The following is a 15,166-nucleotide window of genomic DNA, read 5'->3' as shown; positions in this document are numbered from 1 at the left end:
CCAAGTCAAGGAAAATGGCACAAAGGGTCGTTGATGGCCTACAATTAAATGCATTTTGAGGTCTGAGTCTTTCCTGAACTTCAAGTATCTGGCAGTGTTACGGATAATTGTGGGCACATTGGCAATGTTACGGATAATTGCGCAGCGGACGCTCAGCACTTCGCGTGGAAGCAGCCCACGTGGGAACCTGGCCGATGCGTACCAGACAACTCCGTAAACCCCATGACCAAATCCCGGTTCTGAAAATCAGTTTGCAATGGTCTCCTAGTTGATGAAAAGTACCCCACAATACTATCGATACTGTCTCAGCGCGTAATTTATCAAGTATTCCAAACGCCTGATCACAAGCACTCCAGCACTTCCCTAACTTTATTGCGGCGTGTAAATTTAGGTAGTCGTCGTCGGATCCCTTCAAAGGACGTTTCGGGATACAGACTCGGCCCTGTTCACGGTGCGCCCATTCCATCGCACTGAACGACACCATACTGCCAAGCTGCCAAGTGGCGCAGTTATACGGCGTGGTTAGGAGATACAGTTACACCATTGTCTTGGCTGGTGTTTGCGTGAGCCAGGCAACAGCCCATTTGGTGTTACCACTCGAGGATGCCCCGTAGGAGTACCTGACTACTCTCTCATCAAAACGCTACACTCTCTCACCAAATCGCTGAATTGACCAGTCATGACAGAAGAAAGCCACGATATTGAGACTGCCTCCAGCAAACAGGCTTTCACTCATCTGTCCAACGCCGCAGCGGCCATTCTCTCCCGCCAGGTCCATAGCACAACAACAGTCGTCAGATACAAAAGTCTTTTTCGCTATGCAACGAATTACGACATTTGCTTTCTCGCTGTCAGTGGGTTCAGTGCTATTGCAGCAGGTGCAAGTTTGCCTTTGATGACCATCATCTACGGCTCCCTCGCCGGTACCGTAAGTTGCGTAACCTCGCAAATTCTACAGCCGAAGCTCATACGAAACTTACTAAAAACGTGGGAAGTTCCAAGGATTCTTTCTAGGCACTCTCTCGGGCTCACAATTCATGCATGAGGTAAATCGGTTGACGCTGTATTTTGTCTACCTCGCTATTGGCCAGTTTGCCACGATTTACATTGCCACGGTCGGCTTCAACTATGTCGGCGAACACATCGCCGCCAAAGTCCGAGTAAACTATCTCGCAGGTCTCCTCCGACAAAATATTGCTTATTTCGATCTTCTTGGAGCTGGCGAAATTGTAAGTCGATTCGCGAAAGACCACGAAATGTTTGGAGCACTGAACCTTCTCTAGACAACGCGAATCACGGCAGATACCAATTTATTCCAAGACGGAATTTCAGGAAAGCTGGCATTGACCCTTCAAGGCTTCGCAACCTTCATCACAGCCTACATCATTTCCTACATTCGCTATTGGAAACTGGCGCTTATCCTGACTTCGACCATTGTGGCTATTGTCCTTACGGGAGGAGTACTAGGTCGTCTATCTATTGGATGGTCAAGCCTCTCTCTTGCGTCTTACGCCCAGGGTGGATCGATTGTCGAAGAGACGATAAGCTCGATTAGAAATACCATTGCAGCTGGTACGCAGGACAGGCTTGTCAAAGCGTACGACAAACACTTGGCCGATGCTGAAACTCCTGCATTCCGAGCGAAAGCGACGACCACCGCTACGGTCGGATTCATGATGTGTTACATCTATCTGTCTTACGCACTAGCTTTCTGGTTGGGCAGTAAATACGTTGCAAGCGGAGATTGCTCTCTGAGTGATGTTCTCACAATCCTGCTGGCCATAATCATGGGCGCATTTGCATTAGGTGGCGTGGCGCCAAATATGCAAGCATTCGCGACTGCGATCGCAGTGGCCTCAAAAATTTTCTCGACAATCGACCGCCCTTCCCCCCTTGATCCCAACGACAAGAAAGGGCATAGAATTGACCGCTCCGAGCTCAAAGGCCTGGTTGAATTTCGTCAAATCAAGCTTATCTATCCCTCGAGGCCACACGTTGTTACTCTGGACTCGGTGAGCTTCAATGCACGACCCAACGAAACAACAGCCCTCGTAGGAGTATCGGGTTCCGGCAAAAGCTCCATAGTGGGCCTTCTTGAGCGCTTCTACGAGCCATTGGAAGGGGACATTCTGCTCGATGGAGTCAAAATTGAGGAGCTTAGTCTACAATGGCTTCGTCAGCAAGTTAGCATTGTTTCACAAGAGCCAGTCCTATTCGCTACGACAATCGCACACAATATTCGACACGGTCTCATCGGTACCAAATACGAGCACTTACCAGACGATGACGAACAGGTATTGGCGCTTATCACCGAAGCGGCTAAAACGGCCCATGCTCATGATTTTATCTGTGACCTTAGCCAAGGATATCAGACCAATGTCGGCATACGCGGTCTTCTGTTATCAGGCGGTCAGAAACAACGGATAGCTATAGCACGAGCAATCATCGGGGACCCCAAGATATTGCTGCTAGACGAAGCGACTTCCGCTTTGGATACAAAAAGTGAAGGTATAGTTCAAGCTGCACTAGACCGTGCCTCTCACGGCCGGACCACGATTGTTATTGCACACCGATTGAGCACTATCAAACATGCCCACAACATTATTGTCATGTCTCATGGAAAGATTGTCGAGCAAGGCACCCATAATGCCCTACTCGAAGCAAAGGGAGTCTATCATACGCTTGTCGAAGCCCAGGGAATTGTAGACCATAACATATCAACATGCTCTGATTTGTTTCCAGTTACTGATCCTTCGAATCCAAATGAAAAGGTGCGATTGAGTGGGAACACTGAAGAGGAAAAGAGAGCTACACAAACCGAAGCAGCATCTCTCACCAGCACCACAGGGCCAGAAGCACAGCAATACCCACTCTGGCGCCTGATTACTACAGTGGCATCATTCAACATACCTGACTGGCCCTATGGTCTCGCCGGCATACTCTGTGCATTTGCAACGGGCGGAGCGATCCCTGCTCAATCAGTCCTGTTTGCTAAATCCATAGCTTCCCTCGCTCTACCGCAGGACGACAACGCAAAGTCTCAGGTCGCCTTCTGGTCGTGGATGTTTTTCTTGCTTGCTATCGCGCAGCTGTTTGCATACTTAGTACAGGCATATGTCGTAGCATGGTGTAGCGAAAAATTGGTTCGCAGAGCCCGAAATGCTTGTTTTCGGGCGATATTAAGACAAGATACCGCGTTCTTTGATAGGGCTGAGAACTCAGCAGGCGCTTTGACGTCTTTTCTTAGTACCACAGCCAATGTATGCCCTGCTCCTGTCATGTCAATGAGAACACTCACTAACATCCGCAAATAGAACTTGGCTGGAATTTCGGGGTCCACGCTCAGTACGATCCTTTCCGCTATAGTCACTCTTTTTTCCGGTTTCATAATCGCATTGGCGATCGGCTGGAAGCTGGCTTTGGTATGCATCTCTACAGTTCCAGTTGTTCTTGGGTGCGGTTTCTGCCGCGTCTGGGTGCTGGCTCGGTTCCAGGCTCTATCAAAACAATCTTACGAAGGCTCCGCATCTTATGCATGCGAAAGCACTTCCGCTATTCGCACCGTGGCATCTTTGACGAGAGAGGATGACGTTCTTTGCAATTATCGCCAACAGTTGCATGAGCAGGGTATACGCTCTCTTACATCGATCTTGCAGTCCAGCGCACTCTACGCGGCATCTCAAAGCCTTGGATTTGCGGTCAATGCCCTTGCCTTCTGGTATGGCGGCCAGCTCATCGCTCAACACGAGTACTCAATTTTCCAATTCTTCGTGTGCTTTTCCGCCACGGTATTTGGTGCACAGTCTGCTGGGATTATATTTAGCTTTGCGCCTGATTTGGGCAAGGGCAAGCAAGCTGCTACCGATATGAAGACCTTGCTTGATCGCCAACCGATTATTGACAGCTCTTCGATGGAAGGTCAATATCTGAAAAGCACCAAAGGTGACATTGAATTCCGCGATGTCTACTTCGAGTATCCAGTTCGGTCGCAACTTGCTCTTCGGGGCCTTAACATTCACATCAAATCTGGGCAATACGCAGCACTTGTCGGAGCATCGGGATCGGGAAAGTCGACAGCAATCTCGCTCCTGGAAAGGTTCTACGACCCGACACGTGGCGCCGTTTATCTGGATGGAATTAATGTGTCAACGCTCAATGTCGCTACATACCGCCGGCACTTTGCGTTAGTGGCGCAGGAGCCGACGTTGTATCAAGGTACGATTCGGGACAACATCATGATGGGCACGAAAGATGAGGAGACCATCTCGGACGAGGCCTTCATGCAAGCTTGCAAAGACGCGAACATTCTCGATTTCATTCAATCACTTCCAGATGGCTTCAACACAGGTAAGCTACTTCCCTGACGCCCAACCGAAGCGGTGTTGGCTAATACCGCGCAGATGTTAGAGTGAAGGGATCTATGCTCTCTGGTGGGCAGAAACAAAGAGTCTGTATTGCCCGAGCGCTCATTCGCAATCCAAGGATACTTCTCTTGGATGAAAGTAGCAGCGCGTTGGATTCTGAATCAGAACAAGTCGTCCAGGCCGCCTTGGACGTGGCTGCCCAGGGTCGCACGACCATTGCCGTTGCTCACAGACTATCCAGCATTCAGCGAGCAGACATCATATTCGTGTTGGACAGTGGGCGTGTGATTCAAAAGGGTACTCACAGAGAGCTGATGGCAAGACAGGGGCGATATTCCGAGCTCGTTCATCTGCAAAATCTGCTACAGACATAGATTAGTTGATCAGTTGGATGTCATTTACGTCTTACACGTCGACTAAAAGTAAGCTTTCTGGTAAGGATTGTTGGTGACGCTACTAAAGCGAACCTCAAGTTCTTCGTCAAGAATATTGAATTGGTGGGGTTCTCCAATTACACCCTCTTACGAGGTTTAGGCGCGTAGCGTGATAGGTATAATTAGCGGTGATTGGGCCTCTCTATGATATTTTACCACGTTAGAGAAGGACAGAAGAATTTAGCGTGCGACTATACACCCAAACCTGTCAAGAGAGTGCCTAGGTATATGCGTCCATCCTTCGGAACATCATTGCCGGTAAAAGGAGTCGTGCGTTTATCTAAACATAATCATCACGAATACTACAATTGGTCCCGATTACTCCTTTTTAAGATTTTGGCTTGACTATGGCGCGATATTTACCCTTTTTCAGTGCGTGGTTTGCATTCAGCACATTTGCGATGGGTCAGACGACGACTACGACAGCTGCAAGCACAATCTTCAATGCAACAATGCCTACACCGGTAGAAGGCCGTCCATCGCTCGAAATCGATGTCTTCCCACGGGCCAATACTACATACAATTACACAGAATATCTGCCAGTCGTGTTCGCCTTCCAAAACATGAATGCGACCCTTGCTCTGGGCAACGTTTATTTTCAGTGGGCCATCATGCCTTACGGGACCGAAGATGACTGGATTTTGGGCGGAATATGGATAGAAGACCCAGGATACTCTGGCCTAGAAACGCATAATGTCCCTGACTTCTTCAATCCTGATGGATCCCCATATTTTATGGTAAACTCGACAAACACGACGAATTGGAACACGAATTCTGTCCCCTCAAATTGGCCTGGAGAGGAATTTCTATACTCGCTGCGATGGTATCTTAGATGGTCTGCGTTCGGGTATGCGCGGGAGGACGAGACCTGTGTTTACTTGCATGGTGATCTCAAAGGAGACATGTTCTTTACCATGCACCACACACGAAGCTCGGGAGGCTATTGGCAGGGTGACAGCACGACATACCCGAACCCTCGAGAGCTTGGCAATGTGACAGGCAATTGTGCGCAATTTGGAGGCATGCGGGAGATCAATGTCAATAGCACGGATCTGTGTGAGAAGGCTAGGGTGGTTTCAAGTGGTAATCCTTGCACGGTGAAGCCGGATGCTGCATTGGTGAGCAGCATGTCAAGCGTAGCAGCGTTGCGAGCTCAACCGACGCCAACTAGAATTGAGGAGCCTTCCTCATCGAGCGCAGCCCGTGCTATGTCGATGCCTGGGAGAGCTGTACTTGTCCTTGCTGGAATCATTGGTGGTCCGGCACTTCCTATATGACAGGTGAAACCGTGGTTCAGAGGCAGAGGTCAGTGTTTTGTCAGTATTATTCAGTTGTAAAAGGACGCTCGGGGGGAATTTCCGTTGAAATTATCTCACGTATCTTGCTGCCAATATCCAGAATTGGGTTCTTATCGCTCATTACCTCAGGCTTGATGACGAATACGAGTACCTGGTCTATTCTCTTGCTATGAACCTCCAGAGTTCCAACGATACCAGCCAACAGTCGCTCTACTACAACAAAGATGGCAAGAAGGTGACTCTCCACGCAAATTTGCCTGTTGTCTTAGGTAAGCTGCTGACCACTGTAATGTCTGTTTTGCGAACGAGCGCTAACGAATCGGCACTGAAGAGAAGATTAGCAAGACGCGTACATCTATGCTCAATGATGTTCATGATGCCTGCATTGGTGTCCTCAACGTTGCCCTCAATGAAGACGTGTATCCGGGCAGGAAAACACACCAATGCGCTTCTGCCGCCGTTGGAATGCTCATCAAGATGTTTCACGAAGTGGACATGCCAATCTATCATTCACACCCAGCCATTGCGCCAAGCCCACTGCAAAACAGGTTACGGTGGTACTGGCAACACATCAAGCAGGTGGCAGGCAAAAACAAATTCTCTGATCCAGTTCCCGCGACGCCCTATATATATGACACTCCCTGCTCTTGGGACCAATGCACGGTCCATCTGGATCCCAAGTTCGCCGTCAATACAAATTTGAACAAGTACAAGCATAACGGTCTTCAATGTGACTGGGCAAGCGTAGAGGTATGTCAGCAGCGACATCTTACGGACACCTGATCCTGACGTAACTTGAGGATCTTCTGGCACGTTCTTCTCAGGATCTGGAAATAGTCTCCAACAGCTGCATCAGCTGCTTGATGTTACCCAATTCCCGGCAATTTTATGAAGAGCTTTGTCCATCCTTTTATCTCTCTTTATAGAACGATCGTCACGGGGAATAGGATGCATTCGCCCTTTAGGCGAAGAATGCGGCCACTCTAATCCTGTGAGACCTTCTGGTTCGACGAGAACGCTTTGGTTGGCGCAACCTGGACATTGCGGTAATCTGGGAATGTTCAAGACACTTCTGAACGTCCATTGCAGTCTTTCCGGTAATCTTGAGTATCTTATTCATCCTTGGGTATCATAATTCGTTACAATGTGTCCATCGCGTCTCCCTCGCCCTCTGTCTGTTTCGCATCGCCGTACATCTCTTCCACCAGCCGCACGAACTCTCCCATACCGCTCGTCCCCTCGGTCGTGTTTCCCTCGCGCAAGCTTTTCAATATCGTCAACGCATCGTTATCCCCCTGCTTCTGCGTCCACCTCGGCGTGCCATCACCACCACCCCATCCGCCTCTCCCTCTTCCTCGTCCTCTGCCACCTCTCCCTCTAGACCCCCCACGACCCCTCATGCCTCTCCTCTGGGGCGCGTCTCCGTCCTCCGGCTTGATTGTCGCAGCATACACCCGCTGAAGTGTGGATAGCAGGGTCGGATTTGATTTGAGGAGAGTTTGGAAATGCGTGTCCGTCGCGAGGCGGGAGAAGTCTCTCTTTGTCCGGATGTAGGTAGGGATAGTTTCTGGAGTCGCGGATGGGAGTTCGACTTCAACGACTGGTTGCGGTGCGGGCGCTGCTGAAGCGCCCTCGGGATGTGTCTGTTTGTGCTCTCTGAAGCAGGGAATCGAGCAGCTGAGGCATGTTAGAGGGCGTGCAAAAGAGGAGGAAGATACGCCTTACTATGGAAGTGCGCAAGTGGGACACTTGTATTTCTTAGGCGCGCTGTTGCAGACACCGCATGTGCTATCTGCCATGTTTCCAGGGTCTGAACAAAGTTGTTGTGAGTATGAATCCTAAGAATGCGCAAGTGACGACTCGATGTGAAAAGCGCGCCGCTAAAATCCCAGAAGCTGGGGCGCCTCCTCCGCTCGCTGTCCAATCAGCGCTCGATAAGCCCGACTCTCGCAGAAAGCTCAGAGTGAACGCGCCACGGCCATTGCTCCCCATTGCCGACCCCACAATGTCGTTCCCATCCTCCATACGGCACGCGCCACGCTTATTAGAGTCTTGGACCTGTTCCGCGTGCTCTCGCGGGTTGTCTCGCGTCCCTCGACCTACCAATGTTAACATCGTGCGACCGCGAAGATGTCTGAACACGACTAGAGAGACAACGAGACCTGCGGCGCCGTCCATGGACGAGGTGCGCCAGCAGTACAAAATGAACAATAGGACTACCATGTATGCGGCGCTCGTACGGCACGTCAATGACAATGAGGCTCATATCGCCGCAGGAACTATGTCTTCAGTATAATCCTTGGCACCGTTGCCCTGTCTTACGGCTCAGTCCCGATGTATAAAATGGTACTTAGCTTCTCCTTACATCCAGAACCCCTCTTCTAATATGTTCCAGATCTGCCAAACCACCGGCTGGGGCGGGCAGCCCATAAAGTCCGCCGCCCACGGCGACGACTCGCGCGACCCCTCGGAGCGCCTCCGCCCCGTCGAAGACCACCCCCGCATCCGCATCACCTTCCACGGCTCCACCTCAGACGTGCTGCCCTGGAAGTTCGTGCCCCAGCAGCGCGAAGTGCGCGTGCTGCCCGGCGAGACCGCGCTGGCATTCTACACCGCGACGAACACGTCCAAGGAGGACATCATCGGCGTGGCGACGTACAGCGTTACGCCGGGCCAGGTGGCGCCGTACTTTTCCAAGATCCAGTGCTTCTGCTTCGAGGAGCAACGGCTGAATGCGGGCGAGACGGTAGATATGCCTGTGTTCTTCTACATTGATCCGGAGTTCGCGAGCGATATAAATATGAAGGGTATTGAGACGGTGACGTTGAGTTATACCTTTTTCAAGGCGAAGTACGATGCGGAGGGGCATTTGTATCCAGTGGCAAAATAGTTTAGGCCGCTACGATGTACATTATTGTATTGACATACGGAGTCTCGGCGACCCATATGCACGTTCCTGCTTTACCATATCTACTCCATGACGACGGGTGTGAAGCGTTCCTTGCGCGCCTGGCTCGCCCCGCTTGCCTTCCACGCGCTCAGAATCAGATCCACAATGTTCATCAGCCCCTCTTCCTTTTTAATCACCGCAAAAATGGTCGGCCCACCCTCCCGCATCCTCCTACTGTCCCGCTCCATAACGCCTAGATCTGCGCCCACAGCTTCTGCCAGGTCGCACTTGTTCACGATCAGGAGATCGCTCTGCGTGATGCCCGGCCCGCCCTTGCGCGGGATCTTGTCGCCGCCCGACACATCAATCACATAAATGATAAAGTCCGCCAGCTCGCGCGAGTAGTTCGCTGCGAGGTTGTCCCCGCCAGACTCAATCAGCAGCAGGTCGGTGTCGAACTTGTGGTGCAGTTGCGTAAGTGTGAGCAGGTTGGTAGAGATGTCTTCGCGGACAGCGGCGTGGGGGCAACCGCCGGTTTCGACGGCGACTATGCGCTCGGCGGGGAGGGCGTTGTTCTTGGTGAGGAACTCGCAGTCTTCGCGCGTGAAAATGTCGTTTGTGACGGCGGCGATGGAGAAGCGTGTACGGAGGGCTTTGCAGAGAGCCAGCATGAGGGCGGTTTTGCCGGACCCTACGGGGCTTTTGGGTGTCAGTTTGCTTGCGTGTTTTGAGGTACATCATGGCTGTAGATGGACCAGGGGAATGCGAGGGTGGGAAGCGTACCCTCCAATGCCGATGGTAAAGGATCTGTCCTGCCAGTCACGTCCTTCTATTATGGGCATCTCGCGCCCGAGGAAGCTTCCTGGTCCGTCGAGTATCTCGTGGGTGTGGCCGTGGTCTGGGGCACCGTGCGAGTGGGACGCGCCATCATGCGAGTGCGCGTGGGACATGATATATGGGGTGGAAAAGACAAGAGAAGCTCAACAGCTGTTCATATAGGGTCTACAAAGTTGCAAGTCGGAGGCTCCTCAATTTCTCACCCTGATACTGGGTTGGACGTTGCGCAGAAGTTCGACCCTGAAGGTGGGATGGTGCGGGGCGTGGGCCGCATGGACCGCGGCTTGACGTGGGGGGTTTCCTCACACGTCGTGCATGACCACGCACGCGACATTCGAATGGATTGGCCATTGTGGTAGAACCATCGAAGTTTTGACTCCCATAGACTGTCACGCCGAAGTGATCCGAGAACACCAGGCGTCAAAACGATGGCGCAAAAGCGCGAGACGAGCATGGGCCAGATTCCGGATGTCTCTTCTCCGTCTTTCCTCCCCACACTCCTTACTTCATAACAGGGATTGTCGTTTTATGCGCGTGCTCACCTATAGAACCGTTGCCCGTGACCTCCACAACCCCTGCCTGTTATATCCGTGGAAAGCTGTGTTGAGGTGGTCCTCGACCTTGAAGCAATCGCGATCGCGAGGATAGTGCCCACCGCTTCTGCCACACCTAGGCCGCAACCCGTTATACTACGCGAAGATGGCCTCATACGGCTCGGTAGCTATCCTCCGGTGAATCAAGCTTGCTGCAATTGCGCCGTACCTGCAGCACCGTGACGAAATCGGACTGCCAACTCATCCCAGCGCGGATCAGCCGCGACTCGCCTAGGCCAAGTTTTTTGCAGCTTCACCTCCATTCGGGACGGTTGCGGACCCCAGAAGAACGAGTGATTTACCCGGCACTTGCTTGCAAGTACCGGAGCTGCGACTGTGAAGTCACTGTACTTTCCCTCAATTCTTGAGGTGCAGTGTCCATAATACTTATGCCTCAGGCCCAGATCTGACGATAGTTGTCCCTTCTACCCATTACTCGCTGCGCACTAGTTTTATCGATTCAGGATTACATACTTTCGATAAGTTTGACAATACGAAGCAGACAGACCGCTCGCATCGGACTATCAGCGCTGTTACTTCGGCCACTCACACTCAACAATGTCAAGGAACACTGTTAGCTTTAGTTTCGCAAGCTCCAGATCCACAAGCAACGAGTCCTCGTCGGAAGACACGTGGAGCTCGTTCTTGCTATGGGACGTTGATCGCGAGTTCCAGCATGCGCACGAGGCATACGAGCGATGGATGACGAAGAACCAGCGAAAACGATCGACCTGGGAGTGCATTTCTGGGAGTAGTAAAGAGGATCCCCTGGATCGATCGTTACGCTTGGGAAGCCGAGTCCAGAGGGCCATCCAGGACGGCCAGCGCAAATTTGGTCAGAAGTTCGACAAAGGAGATGGTAAGCACTGCTTGCTCATGCTGTGAATACCACTAACTCGTGAAGCAACCTGCCATACCACTCTGTCCGCACAGCTTCTCCGCCTTCAGCAAGAAGTCTGCGTGCCTCTGTTGGATGCGACTTCCTCTCGCTGGCTGTGCCCGATACCGTATGACGAGATTCTTCGCGCGGCAAGAGGGGTCCGTCGCGCCTGCTTCGACGCGCTCCAAGATCAAATGACGCGTCTCTCGACGCGTAGAATAGAGCCGTTCCTGCCGCCTCCGCGTTTCTCGGTCACATTCTGCCCTTTTGCCCTACAGCTCCAGACCGAGCAACAGACCAGCAATAGCACCAAACATCACACACGAAAATTGAATCTTCGGGATCGCTACGATGACCGCGAGTCGTGTCCCCACTGTCACGCGATCGTCTCTGTCGCCGCGCACTCGGGCCTGCCGCAATACCGCTGCATACTCTTCGCGTCGCATGCACTGTCGCAGACCCAGAGACACGACGAGCGAGCAACGTTCGCGTGTACCAGCTGCTACAAGACCTTTGACGACTCGTATGCGTTTCTGGATCACGTGTTCCAAAAGGAGCTTGGCAGTGAGAAGAGCTGCCTGAAGCGATATAGCGCGAGGTTCAGCTTGGATGCGCGGTTCCTCGAGAGCGACCCGAGGCTCGTTGAGCAGTGTCTGAAGAATTGTCTCGAGCGAGAAAGGACGAGGACGAAGAGGATGTCAATTGGCAAGGAGATGCTGAGGTTATGAGTGCTGTTTGCGCGGTGTTCAGTATTTCAATGATAATGTATTAATAACCTCCTGCTCGCTTTGTGGCGAAGCCTTTGCACGTTTAGCAATAGCAATGATTCACAATGTATAGCAATAGGGTTAGCGATGTGCCTCGAGAATATCTGGGTCATCTGGCCATCCGAGATCCCCTGCCCTAAAACCATCTACACTTTCTAGAGCACGCAGCACACACAACACCGACGGCCAGCCAGTTAAAGCTCCGACCAGCTTCTTTGTATCTTTGTTTTAGAGTGACTTGCATCGCGCTAACCTCCATCAACATAGGGAAAAAATCGGGTGATAGTGCAGCGCTCAGAGCCGCTTCCGGCCCGTGGATCCCCACAGTCTCCACCACCACACCGCCACCTTCCACATAGCAAAAGCAAAAACATACAACAGCGGGGATTCCCCGATCGTCACCGACTCGAGTACTGATCCGCCGGTACACTGCTTATATATGGCTGAGCGGACGGGAAGCCTAGTTTTCAGTGTCCTATGGTCGTATGTGAAAGAACTCGTGAAGGCACGAATATAAAACGTAATGGCAATTTCACACGTCGAGGTCTTGGTCGCACGCACATCAGCAGGGATCCACAGAGACAATTAACCTGTATGTACACGCAAATATAAAAACGCTGCCAAATCATACAGTAGAACTGTTCTTCTTCAAATAGAGCAAAGACGTTGCAGGCATCCCCTTCTGTAAGTAGGGTGCGCAATCCTATTCTCTTGAAAACCTGCTTCCACTCGATGACTGGGATAAGACTAGTCCATAGGCTTTACAAACATTAGGATAGGGTGCGCTAGAGGTATGACAGAGCAACGCAAGTTTCATCTGCGTGGGAGGAAAGCCATTGTAGCCCATAAAGGATATGACATCTGTTGTGTCGCTATTTGCAATGACCAATTTAAGTTGCTCAGCCCAAGATTCGTTCATTTTTGCAGTCGAAGGGGTGGGAAGACACAGCATGAGGCAATGGAGAGGTTACCAGGATCGCTTTTAATCGTCCATGGATCTAAGTTTTTCGCCTTGAAGCTCTAAGCTGCGATGGACAAAACTCTTTCCTGCACAGCCCAAGCCCGTTTACACAACGGCACGGGGGTGCTGACAAACAAAGATACGCTGACAGGAGATAGGTTCCCAAAAATCGAAGAGTTGCGGTTTAACATCATGTGTTCTGTGCCCAGCGGGGGTTGAGTGCGATATACGCGCTCGAGGAGCGACACACGAAGTCAACATGTGAAAACTTCGACAGACGGGATCTGGCTGACAGACGTAGCCTCAAGTACCTAATCACACTTGATGACGGGCAAAAGCCTCGAGAAACCATTCTCTTCATCCCCCGCCTTCGAGGGTGACGTTGCTATCATACCACAGCATCTTGATTGGATAGAAATCCACTGTACAATGCATAGGGCCTCAGCGATTTTCTCGATACGATTCGATGATACAGGGAGATAAAGACGCAGTGGTGCTTCTGAGTTTGTATGCGCCGCTATAGTAGGCATCTAACGCCAGAGAGAATTTAATGATCAAGGTCAGATGGAGGTATATCAGGTTCTCTCCGATCAATGATCGGTGAGGCCTGAGAGTATTTGTGGTATATGCAAGTCATCCGCGTTCGATAAATAGTGACGCCTCAAGTGTAGATGTACGGAGAAGGAGCACAGCAGAGAATATGCGCAGGTACCAGTTCAAAGGGGTATATTGTTTCCGCGAAGAATCATGTCGAGAAAAGCTAGGAAGCCAGCTTCAGGATGGATCATAAGCAACGACACTCAAGCGAATTCCGTAACATAATTACACTGCGGACAAGCTCCGACAAGACACCTAGTTCTTCTTCGCTTTCTTCTTCGGCGGCTCGCTAGCCTCCGCATCGATGCCCAGCTTCTCGACGAGGTCAGTCCACTCGACAGTAGGGATGCCCTGGTCCGCAATCTTGTTCAGTTTGTCGGGACCCGCGTTGGCTCCCAGGACAACAAGCTCGACAGACTTGTTCAACGTCTTCGCGAACTTCGCTCCAACACCCTCGAGAATCTTCTGCGCTGCGCTGCGGGTGAAGCCGTCGATTTCACCAGTGATGAGCAGCGTCTTTCCGTCAATGGAATCCGGTGCATCGCCCGCCTCGACATTGGCGACTTTCTTCTCAGGGGCAAGCTCAAGACCGAGCTTCTCGGCGACCTCTTTCCACTCGATGGTCTCGGCACCGAGCTCCTTGATCTTCGCAAGCTTGTCCGGGCCTGGGTTCTGGCCGAGGACAACAAGCTCGACTTTCTTGTTGAGTGACTTCTCGAAGATGGCGCCCTCCTTCTCCAGAATCGCCTGGGCGTCCTTGCGATCGTGTCCTGTGATGGTCCCAGTGATGATCACGTGTTTTGCAGAAAGAAAGTCGTCGCCAGAGCCGCTAGCTGCGGGTTTGGCTGCTGGTGCCGGGTCGGCCTTGGCCTTTGTGTTGGCTTTGGGTTTGGGCGCGGCTTTCTCTTTGGGAGCGGCCTTCTTCTTGGGCTTGGGCTATGCAAGAGTCAACATTCGAATTCAACTTCAGCGTCGTCCTAGCTGCTGTCTCACCTCCTCAGGCTCATCTACTTCCTCGTCCTCGTCATCTTCCTCATCATCGTCAGCCGGAGCAGCACCCCCATCGCCCTTGATCTCCTCAATCAGCTCATCCCAGTCTTTTGTCTCGATCCCGAGCTTTTCAATCTTCTCCAGCTTCTGGGGGCCGGCATCTGCACCGAGGACAACAAGCGTGACCTTCTTGTTCAAGCTCTTCTCGATCGTCGCACCCGCATTGATGAGGATCTGCTCAGCCTCCTTGCGCTTGAAGCCATCGATCTCGCCGGTGATGATGCATTTTTCGTCGCTGAGGGCGTCAGGGCGGACGGAGATGGAAGGCGCAGCCTTTTTGGGGGCCATTTTGCGACTATGTGTGGATGAAACAGGAATCGAACAAGTGAGAAGAACAAATCACACGGAGAAATGCAGACGTACAGAGTACGGTCAATTGGAGTGGAAGAAGATGGGGAGAGATGGTTTGGAGCAGTGAGCGCTGTTGCGGGCTTTTGTACGTGTTTGAGGGGACCTGCCTGGGCTGTCTCGCCGCACGTCAGCTCATCTACTAAA

General features: G+C 51.8%; 7 protein-coding genes across 7 annotated transcripts; 4 read left to right on the top strand and 3 right to left on the bottom strand.

Moving 5' to 3' along the window:
• Window positions 1-679: 679 nt before the first annotated feature.
• Window positions 680-4,738, top strand: CC84DRAFT_1247813 (P-loop containing nucleoside triphosphate hydrolase protein; the record flags this gene model as incomplete). The annotated part of the gene is made up of 5 exons (XM_018184241.1): window positions 680-928; window positions 996-1,229; window positions 1,284-3,260; window positions 3,315-4,347; window positions 4,401-4,738. The coding sequence occupies 5 exons, from the start codon at window positions 680-682 to the stop codon at window positions 4,736-4,738; spliced, it is 3,831 nt and encodes a 1,276-aa protein (XP_018035498.1).
• Window positions 4,739-5,199: 461 nt separating this feature from the next.
• CC84DRAFT_1177228 (uncharacterized protein) lies at window positions 5,200-6,075 on the top strand (the record flags this gene model as incomplete). Its single annotated transcript, XM_018180275.1, has 1 exon — window positions 5,200-6,075. One exon carries the CDS (start codon window positions 5,200-5,202, stop codon window positions 6,073-6,075), a length of 876 nt encoding a protein of 291 aa, XP_018035497.1.
• A 747-nt stretch (window positions 6,076-6,822) lies between these two features.
• Window positions 6,823-7,949, bottom strand: CC84DRAFT_1148319 (uncharacterized protein). The gene is made up of 2 exons (XM_018176631.1): window positions 7,822-7,949; window positions 6,823-7,773 (listed from the first exon to the last, which is right to left on the bottom strand). Exons 1-2 carry the CDS (start codon window positions 7,893-7,895, stop codon window positions 7,236-7,238), a joined length of 612 nt encoding a protein of 203 aa, XP_018035496.1. The 5' UTR covers window positions 7,896-7,949; the 3' UTR covers window positions 6,823-7,235.
• Window positions 7,950-8,082: 133 nt separating this feature from the next.
• Window positions 8,083-9,051, top strand: CC84DRAFT_1165459 (uncharacterized protein). The gene is made up of 3 exons (XM_018178717.1): window positions 8,083-8,319; window positions 8,373-8,442; window positions 8,492-9,051. The coding sequence occupies exons 1-3, from the start codon at window positions 8,273-8,275 to the stop codon at window positions 8,984-8,986; spliced, it is 612 nt and encodes a 203-aa protein (XP_018035495.1). The 5' UTR covers window positions 8,083-8,272; the 3' UTR covers window positions 8,987-9,051.
• CC84DRAFT_827993 (urease accessory protein ureG) lies at window positions 8,837-10,037 on the bottom strand. The gene is made up of 2 exons (XM_018187549.1): window positions 9,770-10,037; window positions 8,837-9,685 (listed from the first exon to the last, which is right to left on the bottom strand). The coding sequence occupies exons 1-2, from the start codon at window positions 9,934-9,936 to the stop codon at window positions 9,067-9,069; spliced, it is 786 nt and encodes a 261-aa protein (XP_018035494.1). The 5' UTR covers window positions 9,937-10,037; the 3' UTR covers window positions 8,837-9,066.
• Window positions 10,038-10,730: 693 nt separating this feature from the next.
• CC84DRAFT_1148310 (uncharacterized protein) lies at window positions 10,731-12,119 on the top strand. Its single transcript, XM_018176630.1, has 3 exons — window positions 10,731-10,830; window positions 10,880-11,275; window positions 11,321-12,119. Exons 2-3 carry the CDS (start codon window positions 10,975-10,977, stop codon window positions 12,022-12,024), a joined length of 1,005 nt encoding a protein of 334 aa, XP_018035493.1. The 5' UTR covers window positions 10,731-10,830; window positions 10,880-10,974; the 3' UTR covers window positions 12,025-12,119.
• A 1,565-nt stretch (window positions 12,120-13,684) lies between these two features.
• CC84DRAFT_827977 (uncharacterized protein) lies at window positions 13,685-15,121 on the bottom strand. The gene is made up of 3 exons (XM_018187548.1): window positions 14,615-15,121; window positions 14,096-14,557; window positions 13,685-13,936 (listed from the first exon to the last, which is right to left on the bottom strand). Exons 1-3 carry the CDS (start codon window positions 14,957-14,959, stop codon window positions 13,877-13,879), a joined length of 867 nt encoding a protein of 288 aa, XP_018035492.1. The 5' UTR covers window positions 14,960-15,121; the 3' UTR covers window positions 13,685-13,876.
• Window positions 15,122-15,166: the final 45 nt, after the last annotated feature.

This window comes from Paraphaeosphaeria sporulosa, assembly GCF_001642045.1.
Source record: "Paraphaeosphaeria sporulosa strain AP3s5-JAC2a unplaced genomic scaffold CC84scaffold_6, whole genome shotgun sequence".
NCBI classification, from domain to species: domain Eukaryota; kingdom Fungi; phylum Ascomycota; class Dothideomycetes; order Pleosporales; family Didymosphaeriaceae; genus Paraphaeosphaeria; species Paraphaeosphaeria sporulosa.
The sequence above is the reverse complement of the archived record's forward strand: the minus strand, read 5'-3'. Positions and strand labels throughout refer to the sequence as shown.

Bases quoted from the DNA above. Each gene is read 5' to 3' on its own strand.
- CC84DRAFT_1165459 (XM_018178717.1), top strand. From the start codon at position 8,273: ATGGACGAGGTGCGCCAGCAGTACAAAATGAACAATAGGACTACCAT. The intron at 8,320-8,372 runs GTATGCGGCGCT...ATATCGCCGCAG, and splicing joins ATGAACAATAGGACTACCAT to GAACTATGTCTTCAGTATAA. The intron at 8,443-8,491 runs GTACTTAGCTTC...AATATGTTCCAG, and splicing joins CAGTCCCGATGTATAAAATG to ATCTGCCAAACCACCGGCTG.
- CC84DRAFT_827993 (XM_018187549.1), bottom strand. From the start codon at position 9,936: ATGTCCCACGCGCACTCGCATGATGGCGCGTCCCACTCGCACGGTGCC. The intron at 9,686-9,769 runs GTACGCTTCCCA...GACACCCAAAAG, and splicing joins TTTACCATCGGCATTGGAGG to CCCCGTAGGGTCCGGCAAAA.
- CC84DRAFT_1148310 (XM_018176630.1), top strand. From the start codon at position 10,975: ATGTCAAGGAACACTGTTAGCTTTAGTTTCGCAAGCTCCAGATCCACA. The intron at 11,276-11,320 runs GTAAGCACTGCT...TAACTCGTGAAG, and splicing joins GAAGTTCGACAAAGGAGATG to CAACCTGCCATACCACTCTG.
- CC84DRAFT_1148319 (XM_018176631.1), bottom strand. From the start codon at position 7,895: ATGGCAGATAGCACATGCGGTGTCTGCAACAGCGCGCCTAAGAAATAC. The intron at 7,774-7,821 runs GTAAGGCGTATC...AACATGCCTCAG, and splicing joins CCCACTTGCGCACTTCCATA to CTGCTCGATTCCCTGCTTCA.
- CC84DRAFT_827977 (XM_018187548.1), bottom strand. From the start codon at position 14,959: ATGGCCCCCAAAAAGGCTGCGCCTTCCATCTCCGTCCGCCCTGACGCC. The intron at 14,558-14,614 runs GTGAGACAGCAG...ACTCTTGCATAG, and splicing joins AAGTAGATGAGCCTGAGGAG to CCCAAGCCCAAGAAGAAGGC. The intron at 13,937-14,095 runs GCAGCGCAGAAG...GACCTCGTCGAG, and splicing joins TCGACGGCTTCACCCGCAGC to AAGCTGGGCATCGATGCGGA.